The sequence below is a fragment of the Dipteris shenzhenensis genome, chromosome 1 (genome assembly GCF_047967505.1).
Source record: "Dipteris shenzhenensis isolate YYH24624 ecotype China chromosome 1, Dip_SZ_1.0, whole genome shotgun sequence".
Classification (NCBI taxonomy): domain Eukaryota; kingdom Viridiplantae; phylum Streptophyta; class Polypodiopsida; order Gleicheniales; family Dipteridaceae; genus Dipteris; species Dipteris shenzhenensis.
In genome coordinates, this window is record NC_141596.1 from 33,522,729 (window position 1) to 33,542,883 (window position 20,155).

At 41.4% G+C, this 20,155-nt stretch overlaps 1 protein-coding gene across 1 annotated transcript; it reads right to left on the minus strand.

Annotated features, from left to right (window-relative positions):
• Positions 1-17,707: 17,707 nt before the first annotated feature.
• LOC147905729 (uncharacterized) lies at positions 17,708-19,945 on the minus strand. Its single transcript, XM_087375147.1, has one exon. The coding sequence runs from the start codon at positions 19,943-19,945 to the stop codon at positions 17,708-17,710; it is 2,238 nt and encodes a 745-aa protein (XP_087231273.1).
• Between the last annotated feature and the right edge of the window lie 210 nt (positions 19,946-20,155).

Below are 20,155 nucleotides of genomic sequence, written 5' to 3' on the forward strand. Positions count from 1 at the left end.
TAATTGTTATGAATCCCACTTCCTTTGAACTCTGCAGTAAAGTAGTTATCTGTATAAGTGATAATATGATGGATAAGGACATCAAGGACAAGACTACAACTCCATCCAAGGTATCACAATCGCTAAGGTCTTCCATTATGGAGACTACCAAGAAGGAGGACAAAGGGTCTAAAGGTTTAGATATGGGTGAGCTAGCCTCTAGTCTATTGAATCATTTGGGCCAGTAGTGGAGGTCAAGAACCTCCTAGGAACCACCAAGTAACTCCCACTTATTCCCTATAAGGGACAATGTTTTGTGTGGGGTATGCAATGGCAATAATGATACCTTTCAATGCCAATTTCCAAAGGTCCTTCCCCAATTGATCTACTAGTCGAGGCCCCACCTAGGCCTAATAGCCCCACCCAACCTGATGAATGCACAAGGATCCCCTCTAGCCAATCCAGGGTAATATAGGACATGAGATGCTCCATTACCACCACCCATACTAGGTCTGCAACTGCCCCCACTTCGTATAACTCCAATAAACCAAATATTGGTGGAAGAACTACCTAATGATTGGGAGGAGGTAGAACATGATCATAGTAGACATCCCACCTATCACCCTTATGAGGGGGGAAGTGGCATCAAACACTACCTCTTACATGAGGATCAACATGTTCCAGTGTTCCAGACAATGCCCGTGGCTACAAGGGCAAGAGACATGAGCTCCTTGGCATGAAGGCCCCGATTCAATTATACATGTTAGGGTCCACACAAAGCAAGTGAATGCCCATATAAGGGTGCAAGAAACCCTCCTCTCTCATGTTTTAAATGCCAATGGCCACATTTTTTAAAGGACTATCCATATAGGATCTTACCCTTGTGGTTTTGCCCACAACAAGTCCCATGCCCTTGTGTGCTGGAGTGGAGAATTTATTCAAGGATTGCCCCCTAAAAAGCCCAGTGACTCCAGCCACCCTGACCAAGAGCACTAGCATCAATTTACTAAGTATTGAATAGGGTCACCTTGCAGTAGTGCCCTTGAAGGCCATCACAAGGATGTAGGAAAGGGCCATAGGCAAGGAGATGAAGAAGTAGCAAGGAAGGACAAAAAATCCACATTGCAAATTCGAGAGGCATGCCCAAGCCCTCGTGTAGACCAAGAAGGTCACCATGGTGGTCGAAGGCATGAATCAGGGCTTATCCAAGATGGTTTAGATGAGAAGACATCCACCCTTTCCACCTCCTCTACCTCTGGACGAGTCCCTTCCCTAGACAATTCGAGGTATGCTCCCATACCTGGATGTAAATAAGCCAATGGGGGCCCAAGGCCTCACATCTCCAACCCCTCATAAGGGAACATATCCCGACCCAGCCTTAGAGAGACAATGCTTAATAGATTCTTAGAACTTGGTGCAAGAATGTCAAGAGAAGTTTGAGCATAGACTCAAGGTCAACAGAGGGTCAGAGACCACCATCCACCCTAATCACCTAACCACTCATAGGTGAGAAAAGGCACTTAGGGTGCTAGAGAGAGTGGAAGAAGAGAAACCTCCTAGCCCTAATAACTCAGGGTTAATGCAATGGATGTTCTAAGAGGACCCTATGCTGCAAACCCTATGCAACTTAATGCAATGGATGTTCCAAGAAGACCCTATGTTGCAAAACCTAAGAGAGGAAGGAGACCTTTATGGCTTGGAGGAGCCTCTATCGATGGGGAGAGAGACCCCCAAGGAACCTTGTGATATTGCCAGGTTAGTGGCCTTCCTCTCCACATAGGTCAAGATGCCAATTGCATCCTTGTTAAGAGGGAACCCTCTCCTATGGCGAGACCTCTCAAGATGGATGAACATGCAATTCTTGTCCCACCAACCCTGAAGACAACCAACCACAGGAGGAGAGCCAAAACCTACCCAAGGTTCCCATCAATAAGTTAGGCTAGTACTTTGGAGGGGATGACACTAATGCAGCTATCCCCATAACCTACCAGAACCAAAAGGTTGATGCCATCCTAGATGGAGGAGCGGGTGTGAGTGTCTGCACCAAAGAATGTTGGGAGAGGTGGGGAAAACCTTCCCTCAAGCAAACCCATCTAGCAGTAAATCTAGCCAATAGAGGAATCGATGAACCCCTGGGAGTTCTCATGGGTATTAACATTAAGGTGTTTGGCTTCACATTCCTCGTTCGATTTGTGGCCATGGAATTCACCCAATAGCCCAGATATGAAGCCATCCTAGGTAGGCCCTTCCTACAAATGTCTAGACTCGTACATGATTGGTGCATGAATAACATCTATTTACGGCATGAGGAGCAAATCATGCAAGTGGAACTATGTACATACAAGGCCCACCACTATCAAGACACCTTTTTGCCATGGAATCAGACACAACAGACATGACTACAACACTGAAACTATTCCAATCTTATGAGAGAGGCATCGGGAAGGAAGCAGATGAGTTTTTGTATGCCCCTCTCCTCGAGTCAGAGTTCTCTCAAAATCGGATGCACATTCTGGCAAACATTGATGTCCCAGAAAGAATAGGGTTCTAAATAATAACCCTAAAGTGTGAAAAGTTGAATATAGTGGTGCCCCTTAGAATGTTTAACATGCTCCAAGTGAGGGTCAAATCAGACTACCGTATGTGGGTGCCACTACTACTCAGCATAAGTTCTCCTCCAATTAGGGATCTGAGTTAAGTTACCTCTCTAGTCGGCTCCATGAATGCCATGAAGGAGCCCCCCTCAGGTCCAAAGCTCCCAAGTTCCAAAAGCCCTAAGGCTTCCACCAGCGGCAAAGGGGGAAACCACCCAAAAGGAAGTGAAGGAGGAGGAGGATGAAAAGGAGGAACTATGACATGTACCTTCCCATTATAAGGCCTACATATGCTAGAGGATCACAAGATCTTATGCCAGCAATCCAAGAGAACCCAGGAAGAAGGGTGATTCCAAGGATACGATGGCCCAACCAAGGTTAAGGAAGTAAACCTGGCATCAGAAGGTGAGGACCCATGATCAATATACATAGGAGATGACCTCACCCCAAACAAGGAGCATGCCTCAATTGCCCTCCAAGAGTATGAGGACTACATGGCTTGGAAGTACACATACATGAAGGGTATGCCACTAAGGTCATACAACACATGATACCCATGCTAGATGACATCAAGCTAGTGTGATAAAGTCCCTATTCTATGAATCCCAAATATGCGCTCATAGTGAGGGAGGAGATCCAAAAATTCATAGATGTAGGATTCATCTATGAGATAGAGCATACAGACTAGGTGTAACCCATTGTGATAGTCTTGAAGAAGAATGGAAAGATTCAAGTATGTGTAGACTTGAAAAAGGTCAATGCCACCACAAGCCGCGACCACTACCCATTGCCTTTCATAAAACATGTTCTAGAAAGAGTAGCCAGAAAGGAAGCTTATAGCTTCCTAAATGGGTTCTTGGGATACAATCAGGTATCCATCACCCCAAAAGATCAACATAAAACTACCTTTTCAATCGAGTGGGCTGTGTATTGGCCAAGGTGATGATATTTGGACTTTCCACCAGCATATTATTACATAAGAATTCAAAAAACCCTAACTGCTTGGCATAGTCATAATAATAACTTTTGGGATTCCTAGCTTCCTTATAAGACCTTCTTCTTGTGGACTTTCCACTTTCTTACTTTTAATGGTGCAGCACTGGAAGAACAACTGGAATTCGACATCTTTTTTGACTAGCCTGGGGAGCATCAATCATCGGATCGGCACCCTCCATCCATCATTGTCACCTAGGAGGAAGCAACGCAAATGCACCAAGTAGTAATCAGATAGCACTAGTTTGTGAACTGGGATTAAACAACAGATCCTTAAGATGAATCCCCAATCCTCAAGGAGTTCCCACCCATCGACAAACCTTACTTCCCGTACCACCTTTGAAGATGCTAGAACCTCGACTGTTGTGCAACTTGGAGAATTAAAATTGAAACCTTACCAATGGATGTTTAGAATTTCAATCTTTTACATCCCATGATAAGAGCTCCCACCCATCTTTTGAATCAGCAAGTTGGTGGATCATGTGGTGCTGCAAGTCAACTGGGAGTTCTAGGAATACATCTTTCCTAGTACTCATGACTGCCAACCTTAGACTTCAGAGAAAGTCTTCGAAATTTACAACTCAGTCATACAAGCTAATCTAGAAATTTGTTTTACCTTTGGATGAGTCTGAGTGGCTGAAAAGGTCTACCAAAGAACATTAATCATAATACACAACAACTGGAAGATCCTCTGCTAATGTAGTCAATCTTTGCAAGGTTGGGGATGGCTTGAATACAATTTAGAACTTGATTTCTGATGTAACAAACCAAGCTATGGTTGTATCAATTGATGAGCAATAAATTAAAGAGGGGTGGTCCCAAATTGATGATTTCTTTCCTATTTCTCATGTGGGTAGCAAGCCATCAGTATAGCAATGATTTCAAGAGTACATGCAGTAAAACATACAACCATCAACTCCCCTAAGGGTGGGCACCACTTGTAGAAGTCAAAACCACAATACAAGCTGTATTCAACAAAATTTAGAGATAATTCCTTCCAACAAGCAAAATGGTTAAAGTAGTAAGGCAACCAGTGGTTGAACCTTTCGAATTTCCAAGGTGGAAATCTGCTTCCACGAGTGGTCACACAGTTGTCGTTCATTTATGTGGCTTTAGAGAGCTGATTTTAGCAACTTTGGTAGAAATGTTGGGGCGTGGGTAGCAAATTAAAACATGCTATAGTAGAAAATGTTCACCACGCGTTACGCAATTGTTTAGTGCACTAGCGCAGCCAAATGTTGAAGTAATTAGGCTCCATAAAATTGTATTGATGAGCAACAAAAATTTCTTTGCCACTATGGACAATTGTATGCTACTTACGGGCACTGGCTTGGATAGGAACAAGCTAAGGGTGTGATTCCAGAGAGGCTAGGGGAGATATCGAGCTTCCAAGAATCATTTTTGCAAAAACAGCATAAAGCTTGATAATTGAATCGATGCTTGGAAATGAAACGGGTTTATGGACTCCTAAAAAAATGTTGGTGAAGGAATCTACATTGCAACCTTGCCCAAGAATGTAAGCTTCTCCAAATTCAATTCTAATGATTGAATTGATGCTGGGAAGCGAAAGGGGTCTTTGAAGATATTCCAGTCTCCCAAAAATCGTTTTGTTTTTTTAAAGAATCTGCTGTTGAAGGTGCATGGGAATTCAAAGCTTCCTCCAAATTCCATCTTGATGTTTGAATTGGTGGAAGTAGTCTCTCGAGACCTCTAGCCTTCCAAGAATCAGTTTTACTAGAAACAGTGCTAGAACTTTGCAGAGACTTTTGCTATTGTTCTCTTTTCTTCAATGTTTAGAATTCTTCAGCTGCGGCTCTTCAACATTCTCTACTTGCTTCTCTTTAAGTAATTCAACAATTCATGGTTTTTATGCATTTCAATGCTGTTGCTTACATTGCAGCAAGGTCAAGGGAATGGAAAATTGGAGGTGACGAGGGCAGTGAGGGAGGAGAGGCCATGATTGAGGGAGGTGAGGAAAGCTGAGGGATTAGGTGAGAATGAAGAGAAGAGTAAATTGGAGAGAGTGAGCGACAAAGAGGATCATGGGTAAGGGAGAGGGGATGAAAAGGACGATAGAGAGGAGTGTGACTATGGGAGAGAAAGGGGAGAGAAAGCATGGGGAGTGAGAGGGAAAGAGAGAAGCACTAGGTGAGAGAGAAAGAGACTGCAGTGATGGGGGCTAGTTCATGAGAGAGGGAGAATTTGAGAACGCAAAGTGAAGGGATAGTTTTTTTTTTTTAAGAAAAGAAAACGAGGGCAAGAAATAAAGATAATGAGGGGGGTGGGATCAAGCAAAGGAGCATACTAAATGAATATACACACAAGGCTTTCATAAAAGATCATTAAGAAGGGGTGCTCTTCTTTTCAATATTTCAATTGACAAATGTATAGAAAGACTCATGGAAAAAAAAAACACCATAAAAGTGAATGGAAAGTAAAGGAATGATGAAACTAATTGCTCCAAATCCATTGTCATTGCTATGTAGATTCACAGCCCAGTAGCCACACCATTTTTGTTGTAATCTACTTTGTGCCCCATCATTCAACACTCATCAAAGGCCTTCAATGCCCATCAACGGGAGAGGGAGATAAGAAGAGGGATGAAGCGATGACATGGGAGGACTAAAATGGAAAGTGGAGAAGAGGATGTGGGAACATGAGTAAAGTGGAGAAGAGGATTTGGCAACATGAGTATAGGGAAAATAGGAAAGAGAAGGAGGAGGGAGTAGGGGAAGGGTATGAACATCAATAAGAGGTGAGTGTGGAGAACAAAGGAGGAGGAGGAGGCATGATGGTATTGACAAAAAGGGGAGAGATTCATGAACAATGTGGGGATAGTTTAGAGCATAGTGGCTATACAAGAATTAGCGTGTCGCATCAAAGGAATAGCCCCTCCTTTTATAACAAAGAAGAGGGGGCTCTCTCCCATAAATGCATCCTCCCAAATGCATGGTGTGGAGAGGGCATCTTCCATGTGGGTGGAAGGTGGTGCACGCCCTCAATTTGCATCGACAAATTGAGGGATGCATTTTCCACATACTACAAGCCCCATATCTCTAGTGCAAAATGCACTTGATTTTTCCCTCTTATTTAAATACACCCATGGGTGGGTTGGCACAAATGACTCTTGCCACCTCAACCTACTTTTTCTTTATGAAAATATCATCCCTTGGACTATTCCCCATGGGTCTAGTCCACATAGATGAGAAAGTCTAAGATGCCCTCTCACCTTTACCAATTAAATACAATATGTCCCCTTGGCCTTGGCCATATATCACTTAATGTTTCATGGGACCATCTAGGTGGAGGGGTGGCACATGGAGATTCCATTTCAGTTCACCAGACTATATTATCTGCTCCATGGTCTATGTACAACACACCTATGGGTCCTCTTACTTGGAAGGGTGGTACATGGACATGCCCTGCCACCTCAACCTTGGTCCCTTGCCACTCCATATTATCTTCTACTAATGCCACATACATATATTCACTTCTACTTATTACATTTACAATGGAAATTTTTTTGGCAGTAACAATACATGTAGAGATAACGGTGGTCAGATGAGAGTGAATGAAGATGGTACCCAAGCAACAAGGGAGGACGAATCAGACATTCAAACAAGAAAATGTTAGGATCTCCCATTTATACTTAACACATTGTAACGGCAGAATTAAATTATTGAAAAGGGCATGACAAACTCCTTTGTACAAAGACTCATCGAGAGCAATATTTCTAGTAAACATATGACAATGTAAAATTGCAAGCATAGCTATTACTATTTTTCAGGGATGATTATTTCATGTTAGTTTCATTAAGAAGCGAAACTTTTATATTGGTGTCGAAAGTTTGTATGTGCTAATAAAAATAAAATTTTAAAACATTCTCCAAGATTTGAAACTTTTATGTGAAAAATTTGAAAGTTTCACCAGGATTTACATATTTTACTTCAAAATTAAAAAGAAAATATACAAATTTGTGCTATATGTTATCAATATTGTGAAACTTAAAAAAATAGCTAGATAAACTTTCTCTAGGATTTTATATTATTATATATATATACCTTCAATAAAAACATCCATGCTATTTTTGGAGTACAAAATAGTCTTCCATGTCTCTTGTCTATTTAAATCTTTTAATTTTTTCAATATTCAAGAGTGTTATAGTTTTCTACTTGAATTCTAAGTCAATTTTTATGGATTAAATTAAATTCATAAGTCTTTGTTTTGTAAGTGGTTTTTCATGGATTTAAATTAATAACTCATGATTTTCTTTTAACATGAATAAAATTCTTAAAAACAAGAAATATAAAAGTAGGATTTAATAGTAGTTTTTGCATTATTAGTACAACATTATAGAGAGAGATTGTGAATTTATTATGTGGAAATGACAATGCTAGAAAGTAAACTTTTGATTCTCAAATGACATTTTCATAAAGTAGACTTTTCATTTGGGAAGGATTTTTAGGATTAGTCAAATGTAGACATAAAAGTCCAAAATTAATGAATATGTGTTGAAAATGTATATGCAAAAATGTACAAATTGCAATACAAAAATGGAAATGCAGAAATGGAGATGCAAAAATGTGGAAATGGGAATGCAAAAATGTTGAAATGGATATGTAGAAATGCAAAAATGAAAATACAGAAATGCAAAAATAGAAATGCAAAAATGGAGATGTGGAAATGCGAAAAGGGAAATGTGGAGATGCAAAAATGTGGAAACGGAAATGTGGAAATGCAGAAATCGAGATGTGGAAATGCAGAAATGCCGAAATGGAGATGTGAAAATGCAGAAATGGAGATGCGAAAATGCAAAAATGTGGAAATGCGAAAATAGATATGCAAAAATGTAGATGTGGAAATGCAGAAACGGAAATGCAAAAATTAAAAAAATGCAAAAATGGAGTTGCAAAAGTGTGAAAACAGAAATGCAAAAATGGAAATGCAAAAGTCCTTAACCAAAAATGCGAAAATGATGCAAAAATGCAGAAATGGAGAAATGGAAATGCAAAAACAAATGCAGAAAAGGAAATGCAAAAACACGGAAATGTGGAAACAAAAATGCTGAATGTGGAAATGGAAATGGAGATGTAAAAATGTGGAAATGGAAATGGAAATGGAGATGCAAAAATGTGAAAATGTGGAAATGCTGAATGTAGAGACGGAAATGCGAAAATCAAAATGCAAAAATGCGGAATAAAGGTGATGCGAAAATGCAAAAATGCAAAATGGGAAATGCGAAAATAGAAATGTGAAAATGCAGAAGTGGAAGTGCAAAATGCAAAAATGGAGATGCAAAAACGATAAAGTGTGAAAACAAAAATGGAGAAATGTGGATATGGAAATGCAAAAATGGAGTTGCAGAAATGCAGAAATGGAAATGCAAAAGGCAAAAATGTGGAAATGTGGAAATGCCGAAATAAAAATGGAAAAATAGAAATGCAGAAATGTGAAAATGGAGATGCAAAAATGTGGAAATGGAAATGCGAAAACAGGAAGAGAGAAAATCAATGGAAAAGGTGATGCTCATGTTCAACCATTTGAACCTTGCCATGATAGAAGGCCACCTTCCAATTCAAATTGAAGTACCTTATGGTACCCCAAAACAATGCAACGTGAGAGAATGCACAAGGAGGTACAAAAGCCAAGGTAGGCCTTGCAGGCACGAGAGCAAGCTGAGTCCGCTAAAAAAATGGTCGAGATGAAAAAGCATAGAAGAGAAGAAGTCGAGAAGTGCATCAAGCTACTACAGTAGCAGCTTGATGACATTAGAATGGTTGGGGACAAAGCGGAGCTAGTACGGATGGAAAAAGTTCTTGAAGATCAGAGAATCGATAAGGAGGCTCTTTACCCAAGAGCTCTACAAAATGTAGAATGCATCGAGCATCGATAAAGATGAAATGATAGAGAAACTAAAAAGGGTGAATGCAAAAACCAAAGCATTGATGCAGGAGCTACAAGAGAGCTTTCAAGTCAAGGAAGGATGCAGATCGAGCAAAGAGTAGCCACGGTGGATGAGACAATGACAATGTGCAATTTTGGAAGGATATGTATAATCCTGAAGTCAAATTACACTAGGGCTCTGCAAGAGCTTGCCATGGCTTTTGAAAGTTTTGACAAGCAATCCTTGTAAGACATTACAAAGATATGGTGTTGTAGGCATAAAGTCAACCTTATGGTTGACCAATAGTACTTGGGTACTATATATACTAAGTACTTGTATTGTTTCATCTGAACATTTTTATTGGAGCTTTCTTGTATGTGCACTCTTGCTCACTTGTGTTCACAACCTGTCTCCACTTTGTTCCTACATTTGGTATCAGAGCACTTTCGTCTCTAGAGCCCATTCCCAAACTTGCTTCCAGACACCCGCAAGCTTGGTGCTCCAGAGCGCATTCTTGTTCTCACATTCAGCTCTCCAGCTTTCGTTTGAGTTGTATGGACCTCTGTATGGATCTGTTCGTATAGTTTTGTGATAGTGCCGAGAGTCCGTACAACTTGTCGGAAGGTGATTTCGAGTCCGTACGACTTGTTAGAAGGTGATTCGAGTAGTTTTGACTGCTTTTTGGCATTTTCGCTCAGATCTGGACTCTTTTCAGCTCCAGCCTCTCCCGAGTGTGTTCCAGTAGCTCCAATCATCTCCATACTTCTCCAAGCTCTTCCCTACATGTGTATTGTGTTCAGAAGTACTCCTGACAACTTCATTCAGCTCCATGTATTCATTTTCTTGCAATTGTGAGTGACCCTTACTCCAATAATCGTGAGTGACCCTTACTCTAATATGCTAGCTATCAGAGTAGGCGATCATTTTTGCAACCACAAGAGATCTCTCTCATCACCATCTTTCTCTCATCATGCAATTTTGGTGCACCATACTATAGCACGCTAAATACAAGAGCTATGGACTACAAACTTGCCAAATGAAAAGTGCTTGTGAGCCTCGCAAGCTTTCTATATGCATAAAATGGATGGGAATAGGTCTCATACCAATGGTAATAGGCCTAATACCATCACTAATAGGCATACTGGCATTGTTAATAAGCCATAGTACCATTGGTAATAGGCCTAATACTACTGATAGGTCTTGTACTCCACCTTTGCTAGACACTCTTTGAACTTCCCAAAGGTATCTAACTTCTCCTTTAGCAAGTATACCCACACGTCCTAGCTATAGTCATCTATAAATGTAATAAACATGTGTGGACATGTGCCCACATAAGCTAGAGTGAACCAGCTCTAAGGATGCATTCTCTTGTTCTAGCTTTACAAAAGTGGCTCCTATTGTTGCTTACTCTAAAGGCAAGCTGTGCAAATAGAAGAATGTGTACGAAGATTGGGAAGTCTTATTGCCATATTATCTTGATGCATCTTTGCAAATGTGTTGAGTGCTATATGTCCAATTAATTGCTTGTGCCACAATGTACTCACTAAAACTTGATCACAAGAAAAGAATGCATTTATTTGGTACCCTTTTGGTACATACCATCATCACCAATCCCTGAACTGACAATGTAGTTGCTCTAACGATTTCTCATTAAGACCTTCATGTCATCAAACTCACCTTTAATCATGTTATTCTTGGTAATGGAAGAAATTAAAAGTAGATTCTTTTCAAGTTGGCACATATAAAACATTAGATAGAGTCTTACACATACCATCATGAGTACTCCATTAATATATTAAAGTCCTCTCTTTTACCAAACACTTTGAATCACCAGTGGTGGTAGCCCTTAGCAGGTATAGGTTCAATTTGCAAGAACTACTCTCCTTTAAGGTCATGTGGTGCATCCACAATTTATATACCATGGATACTTCAAGGTAGATACAAGTGCCACCTCATGGAACTCTACACAGTATAACACATCCTTTGTGATGCCCTCGAGTCTTCCTTTGGCTTTGTCTACTTTGTGTTATGACTAATTCTTTTGATAACCCTTGGCATAATGCTTTTGATGGTAGAAGCATTTCACTTGCTTCCAAGCTTCTTTTGATCGTTATATAAAGTGGAATGTCCTATGGGCTTTCTACCCTTGGTCTTGTTCCTTGAGAGCTTTCCCTTCTGTCGGGATATGAATGCAACATCATCCACCCCTTCAAATAAGTCTTGCATCATCTCTTCTTGAATTAACAAGAAACTCACTTAGTAGTTTAGTACTTCTCTTGCCAAGAGCAAGCATCATGATAAAACTTTATTAAGTATTAATGAATTTGTAACATTACCACTAATTTTGGAGAATCCACCTTGGTGATCGCTACATGTAATTCGTCTCAAATCCCTTTCACACTTTTAATAAAACCAAACATTGGATCTCTATCACTTAGCCATAGTGAGAGAAGCTAAGACTAAAGATTGACTACATGGGTTAGAGCTGAAATCAGAGTTGTCTCTCGAAGGATCACCCATGCCTCAAAGCATCACCCATGCCTTTGGAATCATACTTGTCTCAAAGGATCACCCATTCCTTTGCTATGGTTGTAGCCATCTGAATAAATGGTATCATGCTATCCACTAACATCGTCCTGATGATACCCAATGCTTGTGCATCCTTCTTCCTCTATTTTGATCTCATTGTCAACTTTGTCTTTGTAGTTAAGATATTCTTTTACAGTAATTGGAGGTAGAGCTTGTCCTCACCAATCACCTCCTTCCATAATGAGCTAGCTTGAACTTCCTTGTTAGATAGTTTGTTCTACTATATAGAAATATCCTACATTGAGTTCACAGAAGCTTTAGGTTATAGAAAGTACCTAGTTCCATAGAAATATCCCACAGTCCACATGGATATTCGACATAGAATAAAAGTGAAGAGAGGAGTTGGCTCTAAGAAACCAGTCAAAGTGAGCACTACATGAACACCTCACATGCTCTAACACCATTTAGAAAAATAGAGAGAAAGACTTCCATAAAATGGAAAGTTCTCACAACATGCACTACACAAGATCAATCAAAATCAATCTGGAGAAAACATGGTAGAATGAACTATATATATTCTAGCAGTAATACAGTGAACCTGAGAATAAAGATTCATTCTAGGATTCCTATAATGTGAAGAAGGCATTGCTACACTGAAACGCCTACTCCATGCAACTTTAGTAGCCAGAGGTGGGTGGGAACAATAGAGAAGAGGCACTAGAAGTGAGAGAAGAAGTGACTAAAGAGGCTAGAGTGGAGACAACCTCTTGCAAGCCAACCCTAATTATGGTCTAGCTGACCCATTATGTTGACTTGCTTGTTGACCTACCTACTATAGGCCTATAAAATGGTTCACTACAATATTATTCTATCATATAGTAAGCTCTATTGTAATATAGCCTCTTGCTACTATTACTATGCGTGAAGAAGGCCTAACAACCCTAATAACTAATCTTGAGATGGATTCTCTCCAACCTCTAGTGAATGCCCCAAGACAAGGCATAATAACACCAACATTATATTTTCCTAATCGAGCCTAATTCTCCTAATGGGTTACATAAGCAAGCACTAATGGGTTAGATAAAGCAAGCACTATCTTGTTTCAATACTTCTTTCTTCATTCAACTTCTAGCCCTAAATTTTCCCTTTTTGTTTCTTAGTTTTAATAGTGATAGGGTTGTTCACTTTTTTTTTTCCTTTAAACAGCATCTAACAGAACAATGTAAGTTGAATGTTTATTGGGATTTAAAGGGAGATAATAGCTACTCTCCATGGCTTTAGAGCTTAAGAATAGCCTATGTAAAATGGATAAGCTATCCTATAAGAATAGTTGACTGCAATAGATTATACACAACCAAACAATTTTTGCCATTCTCCATAATCACAGACTTGGGGACAGCAAGTAAGATCATTAAATATGGTCCCAATGACAAAGAAGCAAGAAGGTAAAGCCCTCGTAAAGCTCTCGTAAAGCCATAGAAAGGAGAAAGGAATCGCTAGAAATTTTCATGAAACCAATATATAATGAGAGGCCGCAATGAACAAAAGAAGAATAGGACCAAGAATAGGAAGAATTATTAAGAACTTCAATGCTTCCAAGGACCAAGAATTAGGGAACGCTACATCTAGTATTGCAATTCATCTCCTCTTACAAAATTACAAGACTTAGCATATGAAATTATAAGCTCATGGCATGGAGAGGAACGTCTATTGGGATATGTGTGATCAAGGGCTTGCTAGGTGCATGTGTGCGTCCACTAGCAATCATATGGTTGTGTGTGTGTGTAGAAGAGGCACACTTAGTGCCATAGACCATGACACATGTGATGATGTAATGCAAAGGCCCCCACATGGGGTGGTGCCTATGATTGTGGAGTTCCTTTGATTTAGGCCAGTCCCACTAATGTAGGGGCTGATTGCCATTGCTTTAGGAGAGGTGCCCATGATTTAGACCACCCTCTCTCCCATTCTATAAAAGAGGGACTTCCCTCTCACAATGAATAGAACACCCATTTGAATATCTCATGTGTTCTCACTCCCCTCCATGATGAAGCTCTCCTGTCTCCCCAAGTTCCAACATTTGGTATCAGAGCCATGATCCTCCTTGAGCTTTAGACACCTAGGCTGCCACCTCATCATCTTCTTCGACCTTCTTCCATATCTCTCCCATTTTCCCCAAATCTTGATGCATCAATTTCGCTAGATCCAACAATTAACTTTCAGAATTCTTGTGGCTCCAACTTCCCCATGCTAGGGTGCACCTCTTCACCATTGGGATTGATGGAATTCTACCGTGAGCAGTCGTGCTGCTTCGTTCTTTGCTCACTAAACTTTCAAGCAATTCTACCTACATATGTAATATTTCACCAATTCCTCTTAGCCACAAGTGGGCGACACTATGAGCTTGCTGCTCATGAAATTTGAGCTCAAATTCTTACTAGGATAAGGAGAAATCAACAAAAAATTAGTTGGAATAGGCGCATCTTTCCACGGTGACACAACACGCAATTTTGCCATCCCTCTCTTATGGAAGTAGTACTCAGTAAGAGCTTCCATTTTCCTATAAAATCCCTCTCAAATCTTTTATCTTCAACTTCAGTTGAACCCTCCAACTTCATACTGTTCAATTTGGGGGTAACAATGATATCTGCTTCTAATATGAACCATTGAATATGGTTAACTAGAAAGTTTCATTATTATCTTAGTTATCTTTGGTCTTTCGGATGTTTGACCATTGAAAGTGATCTAAACCATTTTTCAATCTTATGTTTGGAGCATTGTCTTGCAGTTTGACACTTTTGGTAAATGCTCATGATGCATTTATGATATATTTTGAATTGAATGCTATTTTGTGAAGGAATAGACACTGTTTTTCCTCTATATGCTAAGAGTTATCTTTGGTCTTTGGGATGTTTGACTATTGGAAGTGATCTGAGCCATTTTTCAATCTTATCTTTGGAGCACTGTCCTACAGTTTGACAGTTTTGGTAAATGCTCATGATGCATTTATGATATATTTTGAATTGAATGCCATTTTGTGAAGGAATAGACACTGTATTTCCTTTATGCTAAAAGTTTGGGGTATCTAACTATCTCTCCAACCAATTATACTTGTGGAGAAGGAGACTTCTTTGTAAGGGACTAGACACTACCACATTAATGGTAAGACCTTCCCAATATGCCTTCATCATATTGTTCCTCTAGCATTGATTATGTATCTCAGAGGAAAGCATTCTTAAAGAATCCTAGAATGAGAGTAAAACCCTGTAATGGTGAATATTTCATCAAGGTGAACACCAAAAAAAAGATATGTGCATTCTGTGGAGTACCCAATCATACTATGGAGTATTGCCACCTATAAAGTTTTTCTCTATAAGTGCTCTCCAAAAGACAAAGCCCAAGAAGAGGAGAGGAATGACTCCCACTACATCTCTAAAGAGAATGAAGCATATCATGTGAAGAAGAGCTACATCAACAATAAAGCAAATCTAGTTGAAGGAAGAACTCCATCAGTAAATGAAGAATCAAATTTTGTCATAGATGTAGATTGGGCTTTCTAGAGTCTAATATTTTGATCTTTGGTCATCACTTGGTCATGTAGTCAATTTTGAGGTTCTCTACCTGGATTAGTATTCCAAAAAGAATGTTATGGTTTTGCTTCAGTCCATATAGTCTTTGTAAATCAGCTTTGGTCACCATATGATGTAGACCATGTGATATGTCTTTGCCCCCATGGTACCTCTTGCAGACTTGAGAAACTAGGTCCACACAAAGGCCTAAGATTCATCCTTATACATGAAAGGGAGATAACCATTTCAGGGGGGTCTATCCCATTTTGTAAACCTTGACCCTTGGGAACCTTTGCTAGCATGAGATCCTAGCCATAGATTTATCCTTGACCACCATGAGATGGCATGAGAAACTATGTGACTAGATGTATCCTTGACATAGCAAGAGGCAAACCCTTGAGGGGGGGTATGTTGGGATATGTGTGATCAAGGGCTTGCTAGGTGCATGTGTGCATCCACTAGCAGTCATATGGTTGTGTGTGTGTGTGTGTAGACGAGGCACACTTAGTGCCATAGACCATGACATAGGTGATAATGTAATGCAAAGGCCCCCACATGGGGTGGTGCCTATGATTGTGGAGTTCCTATGATTTAGGAGTTACCTCCTTTGATGTAGGAGAGGTGCCATTGATTTAGGTCACCCTCTCTCCCATTCTATAAAAGAGGGACTTCCCTCTCACAATGAATAGAACACCTATTTGAATATCTCATGTGTTCTCACTCCCCTCCATGATGAAGCTCTCCTCTCTCCCCAAGTTCCAACATCATATCAAATGATGGTTGCTTGTTTAGCTAGTTCCCCCCATAAGTCAGTTCTTTCATAAGGATTTTATTTCTACATAGCATAACACTTTGACCTATTTGTTTAAAGTGAGTGGAACATAGAAGCTTCAGACAATTAGGAAGAGAGCACCTTAGGGTTTGGAGCATATGGTTGTAAACCGGACAAAAGGAAGAAGAATTTTTTCGTCCAATTTTAGAAGGTGTTCATCGAGAACATAAGGAACTAGCACTAGAGCTTTCACTAGAGACATTAGATCTTCGCTAAAAATCAACTAATCTGGAGCGGCTTGCATCAAGGGAATTGATATGCATGCCAACTCTTTGGAAATAAAGATTGAGTGCACTTAGGGATCATGTAAGATATGCACCAATGATGTAGTAATCCAAAGAGTCTAGGATTCAAGAAAGATCACAAATCCTCCTCTAGGCTATACCATGAGAGGCCATGCTCATAATGACATTTCAAAAAGTGGAGATCTTTGAGACTAAGAGTTAAGGCTAGTCTGAAATGCTTCCATTAAGCATAAAGACGTAATGAATCATGAATGAAATAATAATTTTATAGAGCACGTGAAACAAATCAATGTACAGTTGCAGTAGGAGCAATGCCACACAAGAGCAAGAAAGAGAAATACATGCAGGGTTGAGACAAGAAATCCTGCTCATAAGAAAGATGGAATGAGGAACAAACTCTGTCACGTAAGTGAAGATACATCAGGCTAATGAGAGGCTAACTATGGCCACTAATCAGCTTCACAGTATAGTAGCTGGAAAATGCCCAGCACAGTTCGAGAGCAATACTGTCCGAAAGTACGCTGTCATTGAATACTTAGACGTAATCTGAGAATGAATGAAAGTGTTTTGATAGAGCAGCTGAAACAATCGAATGTACAATTTCACTAGGAGCAATCACAAAAGAACCAAGCTATATGCAGAATGTTATACAAAAGCAAGAAATCCTGCTCTTTAGATGGATGAGGTGGGTAGATAACAGTGTCACAAGCGCGAAGGTACACCAGGTTAATTGTGGCCACTAATCAGCTAGTTCACAATCTAGTAGATGGCCAGCACAGTTCGAGAACAAACAGTGATAATTTCCTCCCCGTTAAGCTTGCGCACCATGACGTGGTCTGTCAGCTCCCTCATCTTGCTTGAACAAATACTCATATAGCAATCGAAATTAAAGCCTGATCAAAATGGAAAATCAAGTTCTGAGACTTCACGCTTGCACCTGCTAATGGCCATTTCGAAAGCAAGATTTCCATGGACGTTTTTGCCTCGATGGCCTTTGAGAAGTACAAGTTTTGCCATTGTTGTCTGATGCAGCTGATGCGAGCGTGGACAGCTTCAGAGCATCATAGCTAGGGGAGCATAATTCAGTCGAAAAGCCACGTATGCAACACGTGAGATTTGCCTGGGTCTTCAGTTGCTGAATGATGCATATGAGATTTGTCGTTGGACTCATCAGACTGGTCAGCTTCTGCGCCTAATGTATGAACGGAAGGCCCCGCTTTCGCAACAGTACTAGCATTCTGATCAGGAGACGACTGATCCTTTGCTTGCATTGGCGTTGGAAGCTCTCCAGCCTCTTTCGGTCGACCCATTAATACTGTTTCACCCTTCCCTGCTGCAATCGTATGATGATCAGGCGGTGCAGTCGAGTGAGGAATAGACCGGTGTTTTGGCATTGGAAGCCCTCGACCATCAGTCTTAGAGCGGTCCAACGATTGCTCACTCTTGCCAGTTTTATCGGGATTAGGTTGTTCCATACTAGCATTGCCAGCAGCAGCGGCAGAAGCTTGCTGCGTTCCTTGAACTAGTTGAAGCCCTCGACTATCTTTCGCGCGATCAAACGTTGCGTCAGGATTAAGCTGTGTACTTTCAGCAGAGCCAGGTGAAGGCTGGTTCTTTGATTCAGCCGGTAGAAGCCCATCTCTCCCTTTCGAACTTTCCATTGACGATTTATCATTACCAAGCTGCTCCTTACTTGCATTGTCAGTCGAACCAGGAGAAGGCTGGTGCTTTGCATGAAATGTTGATGAAAGCCGTCGTCCGTCTTTCGGACGCCCTGATTCACTCTTCCCACTTATATCATAATCAGGATGTGCCTTCCCTTTCCCGGGACCTAGTCCTTCGCTTTGCATTGGACGTTCCAATGAGGCCCTCTTGCCTGCAGGCTGTGGCTTTCCTTTCACTAGACGAACACCTTGCATCCCCTGAAGTGGACGTCCTAATGGAGTCTGCTTGCCAACCGAATGATCAGGAATTACAGCATGTGGTAACCCTTGGGTGCCCTTTTGCTGGAGTAATTCCCTGTTCACTGTTGGTATCGCCGGGCCGCCGCCATGAAGAGTATCGCCGTCCTGTTTCGGCCTAGAAGTCCCGTGATCGGCTTTCGCCTGCCGCCGAGAGAATTTCCATCTCCACAACCATGCAATCAATTCCACCGAGGGCACAGCCAACTTTAGGCAACGTGTGCTCCTTCTATCAGGCGGTAGAGGCGTCTCCTTCCAGTACATCCAGCATACCAAAGGGAGAAACAAGTTGAGCCATTGCTTGGAGCGCGTTCGGAGACTCCATCTGGCAAGGAAGCCAAGTATGAGAATCAAAAGAAGCATCCCGCTCACAGAAAAAACGACGACGAGTGCCATCCTATTTCGGAGCAGGCTCAATCCACGTCCACTTGTTGTGACGGTGCTCCCAGGAGAAGGAACTGAGGAAGTGCGTTGGGGTGGAGGCGGAGGGGAAGCGGCAGCGGGAGGAGGTGGTGGGAAATAAGGTGTAGAGACATGGAAGCCGCTTGAGAAGGACCATGAATATATTGTGTGCAGTTCTGCTAAGCTTCCTGTCGCCGCACTGAAACCCACATACATATAGTCTCGGATATAAGGAGAAATGTCCAGCTGCATTGCAATCACAGGCTGAGCAGGCTTGATCTGGCTTTGACTTGCAAAAACCCGGATATATTTTGCGGTGCCATCGTAGTCTATCCAGCTGGTGATCATGCTACCGTCGTTGAGATCGATTCCGGGAATGGAAAGATTGTAGGTTCGGACGGATCTGAGCGAATTGATGTCGATGCCGATGTGGTTATCGTTGGGGTCACGGAAAGGGGGGTTGAGATGGGTATCGAATTCGACAGCCACGATATGGTTATAGGCTTGGCCATTGGTGGTGGAATTGAAGAGGCCAAGGTAACCGCCGGAGGAAACGGTGAGGTCGTCACCGGAGTTGAAGGTGGGGCAGATGAGGAAGGCCATGCCATCCCCGTAGAGATTCACGCTTTGTTGTTTGTTCATGGAGAAGGTGAAGGAGGTGTTGAAGGAGGCGAGGGAGTGGGAGGAGGAGTTGAGAAAGTGAACGGGGTGTTTGTAGAGGGCACGCCCGATGGATGCAGTGGTGTAAGGGTTCATTTGGAGGACGCCAGTAGAAGGGGAGATGATGGAGGCTTTGAAGGGGGTTACGGTGGAGGTCCAGGAAGCGTATGAGGATGCAGAGAATTGGACGCCATGGCTGCTGGGTGTTGCTACAGAGAGCAAGAGAAGAAGAAGAAGGGATTGGAGGCAGATGGTCGACCTTCTGTACTTGCAGCAATGAGCTCTTGGAGTCGCCATGGATTCTGTGATTGTATAAGCTAACGGATGGAGAAGATCCTTCCATCATCGTGAAGGGTAATCGTGTTCGCATTCAAGCAAATATTGCAGCGGTACTGCATTTGCCCGAGAAATATTTGTTAAAATAGTGCCTGCGGTCCGGCGATTAGCAACTCTGCATGGACGGTTCTTCCCATGAACGACGATCTATCAGAGCTTATTGAATCCATC

Excerpts from the sequence above, each read along its gene's own strand:
- LOC147905729 (XM_087375147.1), bottom strand. The coding sequence starts at position 19,945 with ATGGCGACTCCAAGAGCTCATTGCTGCAAGTACAGAAGGTCGACCATC.